Source organism: Pelophylax lessonae (genome assembly GCF_965119305.1).
Source record: "Pelophylax lessonae genome assembly, chromosome: 13".
NCBI lineage: Eukaryota > Metazoa > Chordata > Amphibia > Anura > Ranidae > Pelophylax > Pelophylax lessonae.
In genome coordinates, this window is record NC_138780.1 from 11,246,069 (window position 1) to 11,261,451 (window position 15,383).

Consider the following 15,383-nt stretch of genomic DNA (forward strand, 5'->3'; position numbering starts at 1 on the left):
ATCTCCTGTAGTATGTCTGCAGTCTCTGACCATCTCCTGTAGTGTGTCTGCAGTCTCTGACCATCTCCTGTAGTGTGTCTGCAGTCTCTAACCATCTCCTGTAGTATGTCTGCAGTCTCTGACCATCTCCTGTAGTATGTCTGCAGTCTCTGACCATCTCCTGTAGTATGTCTGCAGTCTCTGACCATCTCCTGTAGCGGTCATTCAGCAAGGAAGCCGCTTGCATTGTCTGATGCAAATAGCCATTAGGGGGCGCAGCTGCTGAATTCTCATACATTGTACAGGAGACAGAGTCCCTGGTAGCACAGTAAGTGGGTACAGAATGGGGTGGGGGTTGGTCAGTCGGAGTCGGAGAGGTTAATGAGGCTTCCGGGTGAAGTCTTTGGAAGCTCAGTGGTGCAGAGATAAGGGAATAATCCCCGACTCTGACTGTCCATGGAGGACGGATAATTCCCTGATCCCCCGATAACCCCGCCCATCACCTCTGCCTGGAGAGAACCCCACATGGTCAGTATAGTACTGCACCCCCCCATCTGGGGGATCTATGGGGAGTGGTACTGAGCACATGTGTAATTCTCGGTATCTGTTCTTATTCTGTATGTATGGACTCTGCACAGTACTACTTCTCTTGTCCTGTATGCTGGGTGTAATTCTCAGTATCTGTTCTTATTCTGTATGTATGGACTCTGCACAGTACCACTTCTCTTGTCCTGTATGCCGGGTGTAATTCTCAGTATCTGTTCTTATTCTGTATGTATGGACTCTGCACAGTACTACTTCTCCTGTCCTGTATGCCGGGTGTAATTCTCAGTATCTGTTCTTATTCTGTATGTATGGACTCTGCACAGTACTACTTCTCTTGTCCTGTATGCCGGGCATAATTCTCGGTATCTGTTCTTATTCTGTATGTATGGACTCTGCACAGTACTACTTCTCTTGTCCTGTATGCCGGGTGTAATTCTCGGTATCTGTTCTTATTCTGTATGTATGGACTCTGCACAGTACTACTTCTCTTGTCCTGTATGCCGGGTGTAATTCTCGGTATCTGTTCTTATTCTGTATGTATGGACTCTGCACAGTACTACTTCTCTTGTCCTGTATGCCGGGCATAATTCTCGGTATCTGTTCTTATTCTGTATGTATGGACTCTGCACAGTACCACTTCTCTTGTCCTGTATGCTGGGTGTAATTCTCAGTATCTGTTCTTATTCTGTATGTATGGACTCTGCACAGTACTACTTCTCTTGTCCTGTAAACTGGGTGTAATTCTCGGTATCTGTCCTTATTCTGTATTATATACTCCTATGTTAGCATAGTACAGTAAATGAGTTACATTGTATCTCTGTGGGAGGGGGGTGTGGTCTGTGGGAGGGGGTGTGGCCTCTTGTCGGTATTGGATAGCTGTGTGTAGATAGTGATCTCCCCGGCTCTCGCTGAGTCAGATCTTCGTATTTTCATGCTGGGGGGCGGAGACAACGTTGATCCTGGAAAGTATGACTTCTTTTCATACGGTTTTCTTCACCGGCTTCTGCGCGATCCTCGAGTAGAGAACGGCATTCTGGGTAAGTGGAGGATGGAAGGGAAGGCGATCGGACAGAAGGTGAACCGTCCCTCTAATTCTACCTGGCATGGGAATGAGGCTTCTTTCATTTATTTATTACTGGTAATGGCGGCGATCTGCGATTTTTACGATTTTTAGCGGGACTGCGACATTGCAGTGGACAGATTGGACCCCTAACTGACATTTTTGACACTTTTGGGGGTACCAGTGACATTACTACAGTAATCAGTGCTAAAAATATGCACTGTTACTGTAATAATGACACTGGCAGGGAAGGGGTTAACATCAGGGGCTTAACTGGTGTGCCTAGCCAGTGTTTTCTTACTGTGGGGGGAGGTGCTTTTACTATGGGAAGGCAGTGATCCATGTCCCTGATTTTCAGGAACACAGGATCCATGCCTTCCCTCCTGTCAGAATGGTGATTGGCCTTCTTTACATAAGCAGACCGCCGTTCTCCCTCTCTGCACGATGATCGGCGGGCATCAAGTCTGCAGTAGCCGCCGCTGGGCTCCCGCTGTGTGTGATTGGAAGCGAGCCACCACCGGCGCGCATTCACGTCCCCTACCCAGAAGTGCAGTATCATGTATATACAGTATCTCACAAAAGTCAGTACACCCCTCCCATTTTTGTAAATATGTATATATATATATATATATTTTTTTTTTTTTTTTTAAAGGTGTTTGTAAATATTTTATTCTATCTTTTCATGTGACAACACTGAAGAAATGACACTTTGCTACAATGTAAAGTAGTGAGTGTACAGCTTGTATAACAGTGTAAATTTGCTGTCCCCTCAAAATAACTCAACACACAGCCATTAATGTCTAAACCACTGGCAACAAAAGTGAGTACACCCCTAAGTGACAATGTCCAAATTGGGCCCAAAGTGTCAATATTTTGTGTGGCCGCCATTATTTTCCAGCACTGCCTTAACCCTCTTGGGCATGGAGTTCACCAGAGCTTCACAGGTTGTCACTGGAGTCCTCTTCCCCTCCTCCATGATGACATCACGGAGCTGGTGGATGTTAGAGACCTTGCGCTCCCCCACCTTCCGTTTGAGGATGCCCCACAGATGCTCAATAGGGTTTAGGTCTGGAGACGCTTGGCCAGTCCATCACCTTTACCCTCAGCTTCTTTAGCAAGGCAGTGGTCATCTTGGAGGTGTTTGGGGTCGTTATGTTGGAATACTGCCCTGCAGCCCAGTCTCTGAAGGGAGGGGATCATGCTCTGCTTCAGTATGTCACAGTACATGTTGGCATTCATGGTTCCCTCAATGAACTGTAGCTCCCCAGTGCCGGCAGCACTCATGCAGCCCCAGACCATGACACTCCCACCACCATGCCTGACTGTAGGAAGACACACTTGTCTTTGTACTCCTCACCTGGTTGCCCCCACACACGCCTGACACCATCTGAACCAAATAAGTTTATCTTGGTCTCATCAGAGCACAGGAGATGGTTCCAGTAATCCATGTCCTTAGACTGCTTGTCTTCAGCAAACTGTTTGCAGGCTTTCTTGTGCATCATCTTTAGAAGAGGCTTCCTTCTGGGACGACAGCCATGCAGACCAATTTGATGCAGTGTGCGGCGTATGGTCTGAGCACTGACAACCTGACCCTCCCCCCCTTCAACCTCTGCAGCAATGCTGGCAGCACTCATACGTCTATTTCCCAAAGACAACCTCTGGATATGACGCTGAGCACGTGTAACTTAACTTCTTTGGTGGACCATGGCGAGGCCTGTTCTGAGTGGAACCTGTCCTGTTACACCGCTGTATGGTCTTGGCCACCGTGCTGCAGCTCAGTTTCAGGGTCTTGGCAATCTTCTTATAGCCTAGGCCATCTTTATGTAGAGCAACAATTCTTTTTTTCAGATCCTCAGAGAGTTCTTTGCCATGAGGTGCCATGTTGAACTTCCAGTGACCAGTATGAGAGTGAGAGCGATAACACCAGGCTCTTTTTTTAACGTGAAAGCGCCTCAGTGTGAAAGGGGTCTTAGACCCCTAAAAAAAGCACCTCAAAAACACCCCTCTTCATTGAAATGAATGCTTCAAGAAGCGCTTTATAGATGCTTTTGAGGCAGTTTGAGCGCTCCAAAGATGCTGCTTGCAGGATTTTTTTTCACCGCCCCGCCAGTGCCCCACCCCGCTGCAAAAGCGTTTTATGGGTGGTTTAGAAACACCTCATTGTAAAGGGCTTTTAGGATTGGTTGTTTCCATTTCTTTTATATATATATATATATATATATATATATATATATATATACTGAATATATAAATTTGATACAATTATGTCACAATATAAATAAATGCTGAAATGTATGTCCATCCAGAAGATAAAATCGAAGATGGGTCACATGTGTCCATAGAGAGATAACACACATTTTAGTAGAGCGGTTCTTGTCCTGTTGATAGCCATACGTCCCCCTTCCTTTATATATACAGGTGTCACAGGGACAGGAAGTAAGGGAAAATCTCCCCAATGGGGTCACAGATAGAATGTGGAATGACATGGAGAAGTAGTGTTGGTATGCTGTATAAACATTGCTATGTGCTAAAGAGAGATATAGGGACAGATGTGTGTGCTGTGTGGCAGTGAAGGGGTGGGGGGAGGAGGTCCCATAGCTGCCGGCTGTCAGTGTCAGTTATAAATGTGTGTCACAAGGTGATAAGAGCCGGAGGGATCCCAACCAACAACCTTCCATCCCTATCACCCCCATCACATTTATAAAGCAGATACACTATATTGTCAACAGTATTGGGACGCCTGCCTTTACACACACATGAACTTTAATGGCATCCCAGTCTTAGTCCGTAGGGTTCAATATTGGGTTGGCCCACCCTTTGCAGCTATAACAGCTTCAACTCTTCTGGGAAGGCTGTCCACAAGGTTTAGGAGTGTCTATGGGAATGTTTCACCATTCTTCCAGAAGCATTTGTGAGGTCAGGCACTGTTGTGGACGAGAAGGCCTGGCTAACAGTCTCCGCTCTAATTCATCCCAAAGATGTTCTATTGGGTTTAGGTCAGGACTCCCATGTTCCTCCACCCCAAACTCGCTCATCCATGTATTTATGGACCTTGCTTTGTGCACTGGTCCAAATCATTTGGTGGAGGGGGGATTATGGTGTGGGGTTGTTTTTCAGGGGTTGGGTTTGGCCCCTTAGTTCCAGTGAAGGGAACTCCTAAGGCGTCAGCATACCAAGACATTTTGGACAATTATCATGTTACCAACTTTGCTCGCAAGTTCCTTCACCCCAAACTCGCTCATCCATGTCTTTATGGACCTTGCTTTGTGCACTGGTGTGCAGTCATGATGGAACAGGAAGGGGCCATCCCCAAACTCTTCCCACAAAGTTGGGAGCATGAAATTGTCCAAAATGTCTTGGTATTCCGACGCCTTAAGAGTTCCCTTCACTGGAACTAAGGGGCCAAGCCCAACCCCTGAAAAACAACCTCACACCATAACCCCCCCTCCACCAAATGGTTTGGACCAGTGCACAAATCAAGGTCCATAAAGACATGGGTGAGTGAGTTTGGGGTGGAGGAACTTGACTGTCCTGCACAGAGTCCTGACCTCAACCCAATAGACTGCCTTTGGGATGAATTAGAGTGGAGACTGCGAGCCAGGCCTTCAAAAAACACAAAATGAGAAAACAACTACCAATTTAAAGCATACACTATACTGCCAAAAGTATTGGGACGCCATCCTTTACACACACATGAACTTTAATGGCATCCCAGTCTTTTTCCGTATGGTTCAATATTGAGTCAAGTTCCTCCACCCTAAACTCGCTCATCCATGTCTTTATGGACCTTGCTTTGTGCAGTGGTGCGCAGTCATGTTGGAACAGGAAGGGACCATCTCCAAACTCCTCCCACAAAGTTGGGAGCATGAAAATGTCCAAAACGTCTTGGTATGCTGACGCTTTAGGGGCCAAGCCCAACCCCAACCCCTGAAAAACAACCCCACACCATAATCCTCCCTCCACCAAATGATTTGGACACGCGCACAAAGCAATTTTGTAATTGTAAATTTTACAAATGTTTTTGATCTCTATAAAGCTATGTCTAGTCGGGTTTGCCGTCGTCCCTGGTAGAAATTATATGAGTTGTCGGTACCTTGGGCCGAAGAAAGGGGGGGGGGTCGGGACTTTTAAGGCAAGTATCAATAGTCGTAGACAGTGAAAACAGAGTAAGTAAAAAATAATAATGACATTTAATTATTCAGGGTAAGTACAATTAAATGCATGAGTGATAGGGTTATAGACCCTAGTGAAGGTTGTGAGATAGTTAGAGGTTCTGTGACATGTGGTATTTAGTGACTTTAGAGTATATCTCTGTCATTCCATGCTGTTGTAGCTAGGATTTTCAGATCAGAGATGTCTCCTGCGTTCCTACGCGTTTCGGCCCTTATAGAGCCTTTTTCAAGGTTATCAGTCACCAATTTCCAATTTCTATGGATTTAAGATCGTATCTATATTAAATCCATAGAAATTGGAAATTGGTGACTGATAACCTTGAAAAAGGCTCTATAAGGGCCGAAACGCGTAGGAACGCAGGAGACATCTCTGATCTGAAAATCCTAGCTACAACAGCATGGAATGACAGAGATATACTCTAAAGTCACTAAATACCACATGTCACAGAACCTCTAACTATCTCACAACCTTCACTAGGGTCTATAACCCTATCACTCATGCATTTAATTGTACTTACCCTGAATAATTAAATGTCATTATTATTTTTTACTTACTCTGTTTTCACTGTCTACGACTATTGATACTTGCCTTAAAAGTCCCGACCCCCCCCTTTCTTCGGCCCGAGGTACCGACAACTCATATAAAGTAATTGTAAATTTTGTAATGGGGTGGGGGTTGGGTGTACGGGGCCCAGTGATTTCTAATGGCAGCCCCGGGCCCAGTGTATTCGTATTCTGACATCCTTGACTCTATAAAGGTGATTACTTACAATGTACGTGTCAAATGCTCTAAATTAATACTGATGATTGACCTCCTGATCTTTCATGATGAATCGTTCTATTGGCCTCAGGATGTGATGTTCCTCTTTGTTGTCTCCAGTTTAAGAATTGTATTTCTCTTCTCCAGAAGGGGCTGAGACGTGCTCCTACCTCCCCCACCATCACCATGTCTTACCAGAAGGAGTTGGAGAAGTACCGGGACATAGACGAGGATGCGATCATGCGAGGGATGTCCGAGGAGGAGCTGGCCCAGCTGGACCTAGAGCTGCAGGAGATGGACCCCGAGGTACGGAGCTCCCATATATTGAATAGACTACTTGCCCAGTAATGATAGAAAGGCCTGCAACTTTTTACAGAACTTTTTATCCACCCAAATCTGATATTTCAGTTCCGGGTGGCTACAGATCAGATGGTTCACAGGTTGGTGTTTCAAATGGCTGAGCTCAGACCTCCGGTGCCACTTCTTTTGGCTCCTGGTGAGACACAAAGTGCCCCCCAGCCAGCTAACCAAGAACAAAGTAATATATTGCAGTTTACCAATCCTTGAATGTGGTGGCCGCATTCCTTTGACTTTTTTAAGCTTTTTCTATTTAATTTATCTGGTGATCCTGCCAATTGACATGCATTCCATGGGGATGGACGGAACACCTGTGCTTCCCATGCTGGCCAAAACATGGCCCTCACACGGGTGTACGCTTAAGTGAACAAAACCTGACTGTAGGTGGCACTGTAGTTTGGAGTCTATAATCCGCTTTAATGTCAGGGAACCAAGTGCCACTTGGACATGGAATCCCCGTAGTAGGCAGCACTTTACTTAATCCAATGAAATTAGATGCATGTTCCAATCCAACTTGGAGGTTTTGCACTTAAACTGACTCATAGAACACGGCCTGCCTGTTGAAGTGTTTGTTTTATCTAATGTTGAAGAGGGAGTTACATGCCCCAAAAACATGTTGGTTTTACCTACTGATAAAGGGGGGTTATACGTCCCTGAAATGTGTTGGCTTTATCTACTGGTGAATGGGGAGTTATGAGCTCCCAAAGAGTGTAGGTTTCGAGGGCTCATAACTCCCTCTTCAACAGTAGGTAAAGCCAACACTTTTCAAGGGTCATAACTCCCCCTTCATTAGTAGGTAAAGCCAACACTTTTCAGGAGCTCTTAACTCCCCCTTCATCAGTAGATAAAAAAAACACTTTTCTGTAGCTTACAACTTCCCCTTCATCAGTAGGTAAAGCCAACACATTTTGGGGGTTTACAACTACCCTTTATCAGTAGGTAAAGCCAACACATTTCGAGGACTCATAACTCCCTCTTGAACAGTAGGTAAAGCCATCACGTTTCGGTGGCTCAAAACCTCCCTTTATCAGAGGGTAAAGCCATCACGTTTCAGGGGTCATAACTCCCCCTTCATCAGTAGGTAAAGCCAACACTTTTCAGGAGCTCATAACTCCCTCTTCATCAGTAGGTAAAGCCAACATTTTTCAGGAGCTCATAACTCCCCTTTCATCAGTAGATAAAAGAAACACTTTTCGGTAGCTTACAACTTCCCCTTCATCAGTAGGTAAAGCCAACACATTTCGAGGACTCATAACTCCCTCTTCAACAGTAGGTAAAGCCATCACGTTTTGGTGGCCCAAAACCCCCCTTTATCAGAGGGTAAAGCCATCACGTTTCAGGGGTCATAACTCCCCCTTCATCAGTAGGTAAAGCCAACACTTTTCAGGAGCTCATAACTTCCCCTTCATCAGTAGATATAACAAACACCTTTTGGTAGCTAACACATCCCTCTTAAACAGTAGATAAAACAAACACTTTTCCGTAGCTTACATCTCCCCCTTCATCAGCAGGTAAAGCCAACACTTTTCAGGAGCTCATAACTCCCCCTTCATCAGTAGATAAAAGAAACACTTTTCGGTAGCTTACAACTTCCCCTTTATCAGTAAATAAAGCTAACACATTTCGAGGACTCATAACTCCCTCTTCATCAGTAGGTAAAGCCATCATGTTTCAGGGGTCGTAACTCCCCCTTCATCAGGACCCGAATACTGGCAACAATTCCAAAGAAAACTGGACAACCTGTGCATAATAGAAGGACAGGGAGATCTGGGTCGCCAGTCTGTCATATCATTCTATCATGCAACTGCGGTCTAGTATTATTTTAAATCACTGCCAACATTTAGGTCGTTGATGGGGTAGTTATTAGCCACCGAAACATGTTAGCTTTATGCTCTGACCTATGTTCAGGGGAGAATGAAAACTCCTACAAGCTTTACTTGGAACTGATACAAGTCACAATACTGCTATATACCGCTGATGGGAAAAGGTATTTAGCAGTTTATATTTATTAAATTAATTGCATTTTCGTGTACTGTGGGAGACCAGATATAGTGACTGCCGACTCCTGGGGAGACCAGATATAGTGAATGCCGACTCCTAAGGAGACCAGATATAGTGAATGCAGGCTCCTGGGGAGACCGGATATTGTAAATGCAGGCTCCTGGGGAGACCAGATATAGTGAATGCAGAGTCATGGGAAGACCAGATATAGTGAATGCAGAGTCCTAGGGAGACCAGATTTAGTGAATGCAGAGTCCTGGGAAGACCAGATATAGTGAATGCAGGCTTCTGGGGAGACCAGACATAGTAAATGCAGGCTCCTGGGGAGACCAGATATAGTGAGTGCAGAGTCCTGGGGAGACCAGATATAGTGAATGCAGAGTCATGGGAAGACCAGATATAGTGAATGCAGAGTCCTGGGGAGACCAGATATAGTGAATGCAGGCTCCTGGGGAGACCAGATATAGTGAATGCAGGCTCCTGGGTTTACGAACACTTTAATTTTTATAACCTTTTATTTTATTTTTCCTTTTCTGGTGTAAGGTCTCCTCAGTTTTCTGTGCTCAGTAAAGGTGGCCGCATTTTAAGGCCAACTCCATCCAAATTTTATATTTCAGTGTGTTTGTTGCCAACTAAATCACCTTTTCAGAGCAGAGAACTTCTTGGGACAACCCCACCGGAACTTTCTGTACCTCCCGCCTGCCGCAGCCTGTACAAAAACAAATGCCGGTGTCATACTACCCTAATGGAATCTCAATAACGTAGAGTCATCCACATCATTACAGGGGGAGGGGCAGAGACACACTATCGTGGGAAATTTTTAAACTTGAGCCTGATAGGAGAATTTGGTGGGTCAGCTGACCATTCCAAGACCTACCCAACACTGAAATATTGTTTTTGAGTGGAGTTAGCCTTTAAATAAACTATGAAGTGTAACCCAATCTAAATGTACAATCTCTGTATCATTGTGTTTAGACTGACCAAAACTGTTAGTGTGAGAGCTTTCCTAAACAATCCATTGTCTTGGTATCCAATAGGAATGGCCCTCACCTTCCTTCGTTGTTGGTAGATCTGATGGAGATTCTACAGTTACATTGCGAGTATAAGATCAGTTGTAAACTGGAAATTCAGATTGTAATGCGTATAGCCAGTTTATAGCGCATCCCAACTGCCATTTTTACTCACATCCCAACTGCCATTTTTACTCACATCCCAACTGCCATTTTTTTTCAAGTCAGTATTTGCTGGAGGCCAGAACCCTATTTTGCCTGGCAGTGGAAGGAGGTCTGACAATTTTCTCCTCTTGCTCATTTAGAACCTCATTCTCCAGGCAGGAATGCGTCAGCTAAACCAAACAAAGAAGTCTGATGTAGATTGTATAGTTACATTGTGAGTCAGATCAGCTGTAAACTGACGATTCAGATTGTAATGTATATAGCCAGTTTACAGCTGATCCCAACTGCTGTTTTTACTCAGATCCAAGCTGCCATTTTTACTTACATCCCAACTGCCATTTTTACTCAGATTCCAACTCCCATGTTTATTCACATCCCAACTGTCATTTTTACTCACATCCTAACTGCCATTTTTTTCAAACCAGTATTTGCTGGAGGCCAGAACCCTATTTTCCCTGGCAGTGGAAGGAGGTCTGACAGTTTTCTCTTCTTGCTCATTTAGAACCTCATTCTCCAGGCGGGAATGCGTCAGAGAGACCAAACAAAGAAGTCTGATGTAGATTGTATAGTTACATTGTGAGTTAGATCAGCTGTAAACTGGCGATTCAGATTGTAATGTATATAGTCAGTTTACAGCTGATCCCAACTGCCATTTTTACTCAGAATCCAACTCCCATTTTTATTCACATCCCAACTGCCATTTTTACTCACATCCTAACTGCCATTTTTTTCCAAGTCAGTATTTGCTGTAGGCCAGAACCCCATTTTCCCTTGCAGTCAAGGAGGTCTGACAGTTTTCTCTTTCTGCTTATTCAGAACATCATGCTCCCGGCGGGAATGCGTCAGAAAGACCAAACGAAGAAGACCCCCACTGGGCCGCTGGATCGAGACGCGCTCATGCAGCACCTGGAGCAGGAGGCCATCAACGCCAAGGAGAGGGAAGACCTTGTGCCGTTTACAGGAGAAAAGAAAGGTATCATTTTGGAATTTAGGATGGGTCTCAGGAACGGGTGAACGTTCCTTTGTTTTAAAAAGATCCGTAGAAGAGTAGAGTGCTGCAAATACGGCCATCTTTCTTTTTATTATTTAAAATCAAATTGAGCTTTCGCTTTAAATGAATGCATTCCAGGTGTGCAATGTTTTAGAGCTTGTTCATATATATATGGCAGCCCTTGCCCCCCCCCTCTGAAAAGCAAACTGCGGTGGGTCGCTTTTCAGAGGGCGTTTGGCAGACTGTGAGGAGGTTATATGCTACACCACCGCGTGGATGCTGTGGCTCATTGGCAGCTCATTTTTTCAATGGGCTGCCCTTAAGACAACACACATTAACTTGCAATCGCTCCCCACAGTTGGTTTTCTTTATAAAGAAGCCACAGCCTGAGTAGAAAAGCCCGTCCCCTGCCAGCATGCTGCAGAGAAGCACCTTTTGCATTGTGTGGAGCAGCAGTGGTCTGACATACCCCTTATTAGAGCTCTCCAATCAGCAGGAAGCACAGGTTTTACCAATTGAAGAGTTTTAGCTCTGACTCAGCAGGGGGGGGGGGGGGGGTTGGTGTTGGATCTCTGTAGAGAGGCCGCTGCTTCCACACACAGTACAGGTCCTGATATTATACTTTAACCACTTATCGCCCGTCGCCGCAGTTTTACTGCAGCAGGTCAGCTTTGTCCGGTGTAACCACGTAACTGTACGCCGCCTCGCGGGGGGACCGCGCACATGCCCATTCGTCATTAGGGAAGCCAATCAGTGGGTCCGGTGGCCGCGGGTGCCCGGTGGCATCGCTCCCCATTGTAAACACGGCAGATCACTGTTCTGTCAATAATGAACGCAGGGATCCTGTGTTCCACTTATTTAGGAACACAGGTCTCTGTGTTCATGCAGCAAGCCCATCCCTCCCACAGTTAGAAAACACCCCCTAGGGACACATTTAACCAGTTGATTGCCCCTAGTGTTAACTCCTTCCCTGCCAGTGTCATTAGTACAGTAACAGTGCATATTTTTAGCACTGATCACTGTAGTAATGTCACTGGTCCCCCCCAAAAGTGTCAAAAATGTCAGTTAGGGGTCCGATCTGTCCGCCGCAATGTCACAGATCACAGCTATTACTTGACATAAATCTTTCCCATAGTTTGTAGACGCGATAACTTTTGCGCAAACCAATCAAAATACGCTTATTGGGATTTTTTTTTTTACCAAAAATATGTAGCAGAAGTGTTAGTGTCCGATCTGTCTGCCGCAATGTCGCAGTCCCGCTAAAAATCGCAGATCGCCGCCATTACTAGTAAAAAAAATAAATAAATAAAAATGACATAAATCTTTCCCCCCTAGTTTGTAGACGTGATAACTTTTGGGCAAACCAATCAAAATACGCTTATTGGTAATTTTTTTTTTTTTAACCAAAAATATGTAGCAGAAGTGTTAGTGTCTGATCTGTCCGCCGCAATGTCGCAGTCCCGCCAAAAATCACTGATCGCCGCCATTACTAGTAAAAGAATAAATAAATAAAAATGACATAAATCTTTCCCGTAGTTTGTAGACGCGATAACTTTTGCACAAACCAATCAAAATACTCTATTTTTTTTTTTTACCAAAAATATGTAGCAGAATACAAATTGGCCTAAAATAATGAAAACATTTGATTTTTTTTTTTTTTTTTATTATTATTGGGAATGTTAATATAGCAGAAAGTAAAACATAGTTTTTTTGGTTTTTTTTTTGAATCGTCACTACTTTTTTTTATTTACAGCGCAAAAAATAAAAAAAATCGCAAAGGTGATCAAATACCACCAAAAGAAAGCTCTATTTGTGGGGGGAAAAAAATTAATTTTTATTTGGCTTTGTTTTTTTTTTTCTTTTAGAATCGTCACTATTTTTTTTTTTGTTTATAGAGCAAAAAATAAAAATCGCACAGGTGATCAAATACCACCAAAAGAAAGCTCTATTTGTGGGGGGGAAAAAAAATTATTTTTATTTGGGTTTGTTTTTTTTTTTTTTTAGAATCGTCACTATTTTTTTTTTTGTTTATAGCGCAAAAAATAAAAATCGCACAGGTGATCAAATAACACCAAAAGAAAGCTCTATTTGTGGGGGGAAAAAAAAATAATTTTTATTTGGGTTTTTTTTTTTTTTTAGAATCGTCACAATTTTTTTTTTTGTTTATAGCGCAAAAAATAAAAATCGCACAGGTGATCAAATACCACCAAAAGAAAGCTCTATTTGTGGGGGGAAAAAACAATTATTTTTATTTGGGTTTGTTTTTTTTTTTTTTTTTAGAATCGTCACTATTTTTTTTTTTTGTTTATAGCGCAAAAAATAAAAATCGCACAGGTGATCAAATACCAGCAAAAGAAAGCTCTGTTTGTGGGGGGAAAAAAATCAATTTTTATTTGGGTTTTTTTTTTTTTTTTTAGAATCGTCACTAATTTTTTTTGTTTATAGCGCAAAAAATAAAAATCGCACAGGTGATCAAATAACACCAAAAGAAAGCTCTATTTGCGGGGGGGGGGAAAAAAAATCAATTTTATTTGGGTACAGCGTCGCACGACCACAAAATTGTCAGTTAATGTAATGCAAAAAATGGCCTGGTCAACATGGGGGTTAAAACCTTCCGGTCTAAAATATAAAATTGGTATCTCGAATATTCAGCAGCAAAAATGTCAGATGGTTTATCGAGAGGGACTTTTTTTTTTGCCACACATCTTTTTTTTTTTTTTATGTAGAAATTTACCTTTGTATCTGGGAGTATTTTTTTTTTTTTTTTCTAGGATGTCGCATTTAAGAAAATATGATTTAAAATTTTGAATTTTCAAATACGATCTTTTAAATGATCCAATAATATGTAAAAACATATATATTATTATATTTATATTATATAATATTATATTTATAGATATTTATGATTAATTTTATTCTCCAGCAATACATTCAGCAATGGAAGTTCTAAAAGAAATACTGCCGGTGTCTCTTTAACTTTCCTTCCCCCGCCGCCCGTCACAGTGACGGACGTCGGCAGCTGCAGGCTATATTCTCCCTTCTAAGTGAACTGGCTGCTTCTCCCGTACTGCTGAGCAGCAGATTTGCTATTTTACTGCCATAAATTATCGAAAATAAAAATAGTCTGGCGTTATTCTAAAATATAGAAATAAAAAATATAAATAATATAAAAACAAAAATATAATAAATTGCAGCTTACTAGTTCTCGGTGTGGTGACTGCATTTGTTTTCTTTATTCAAGTTTCTTTTGCTTTTACTTTCACCTGGCGAGCCAGAAGAAACTCCTGTCTCTGGGTGACTACGTCACTCCTCCGCTGTATCCATGGAGGGAGCCATGGTGGTCACCCTAGGCTGCTCTCCTGATATGGACTGCAAACATGTCCATATCTCTTCATCTCCATTACATGGGGGGGGGGGCAGGATTCATTTTTCATTTGTCCCCTGGTAAATGTATTTGGAGTAATTTCAGTCCAGGAGGGGAACCAGTACAACTGTGCAAGACTGGAGGGAAGGCCGTAGGTAAGACAGGAGGGAAGACTGGAGTGAAGGCCATAGGGAAGACTGGAGGGAAGGCCATAGAGAAGACTGGAGGGAAGGCCATAGGGAAGACTGGAGGGAAGGCCATAGAGAAGACTGGAGGGAAGGCCATAGGGAAGACTGGAGGGAAGGCCATAGAGAAGACTGGAGGGAAGGCCATAGGGAAGACTGGAGGGAAGGCCATAGGGAAGACTGGAGGGAAGGCCATAGGGAGGACTGGAGGGAAGGCCATAGGGAAGACTGGAGGGAAGGTCATAGGGAGGACTGGAGGGAAGGCCGGAGGGAAGGCCATAGGGAAGACTGGAGGGAAGGCCATAGGGAAGACTGGAGGGAAGGCCATAGGGAAGACTGGAGGGAAGGCCATAGGGAAGACTGGAGGGAAGGCCATAGAGAAGACTGGAGGGAAGGCCATATGGAAGACTGGAGGGAAGGCCATAGGGAGGACTGGAGGGAAGGCCATAGGGAAGACTGGAGGGAAGGCCATAGGGAAGACTGGAGGGAAGGCCATAGGGAAGACTGGAGGGAAGGCCATAGGGAAGACTGGAGGGAAGGTCATAGGGAGGACTGGAGGGAAGGCCGGAGGGAAGGCCATAGGGAAGACTGGAGGGAAGGCCATAGGGAAGACTGGAGGGAAGGCCATAGGGAAGACTGGAGGGAAGGCCATAGGGAAGACAGGAGGGAAGGCCATAGGGAGGACTGGAGGTAAAACTGGAGGGAAGGCCATAGGGAAGACTGGAGGGAAGGCCATAGGGAAGACTGGAGGGAAGGTCATAGGGAGGACTGGAGGGAAGGCCGTAGGGAAGGC

The 15,383-nt window shown here is 44.0% G+C and overlaps 1 protein-coding gene across 2 annotated transcripts in view; it reads left to right on the forward strand.

The window, feature by feature from the left end:
• The window catches only part of TMOD4 (tropomodulin 4), a 40,071-nt gene that overhangs the window by 7,353 nt on the left and 17,335 nt on the right, over nucleotides 1-15,383 (forward strand). For both annotated transcript variants that reach the window (XM_082275330.1, XM_082275329.1), the window contains exons 2-3: nucleotides 6,665-6,823; nucleotides 10,867-11,023. In XM_082275330.1, the coding sequence (XP_082131456.1) occupies nucleotides 6,704-6,823; nucleotides 10,867-11,023 (277 nt within the window). In that variant the 5' untranslated portion in view covers nucleotides 6,665-6,703. The remainder of the gene's footprint in view (nucleotides 1-6,664; nucleotides 6,824-10,866; nucleotides 11,024-15,383) is intronic.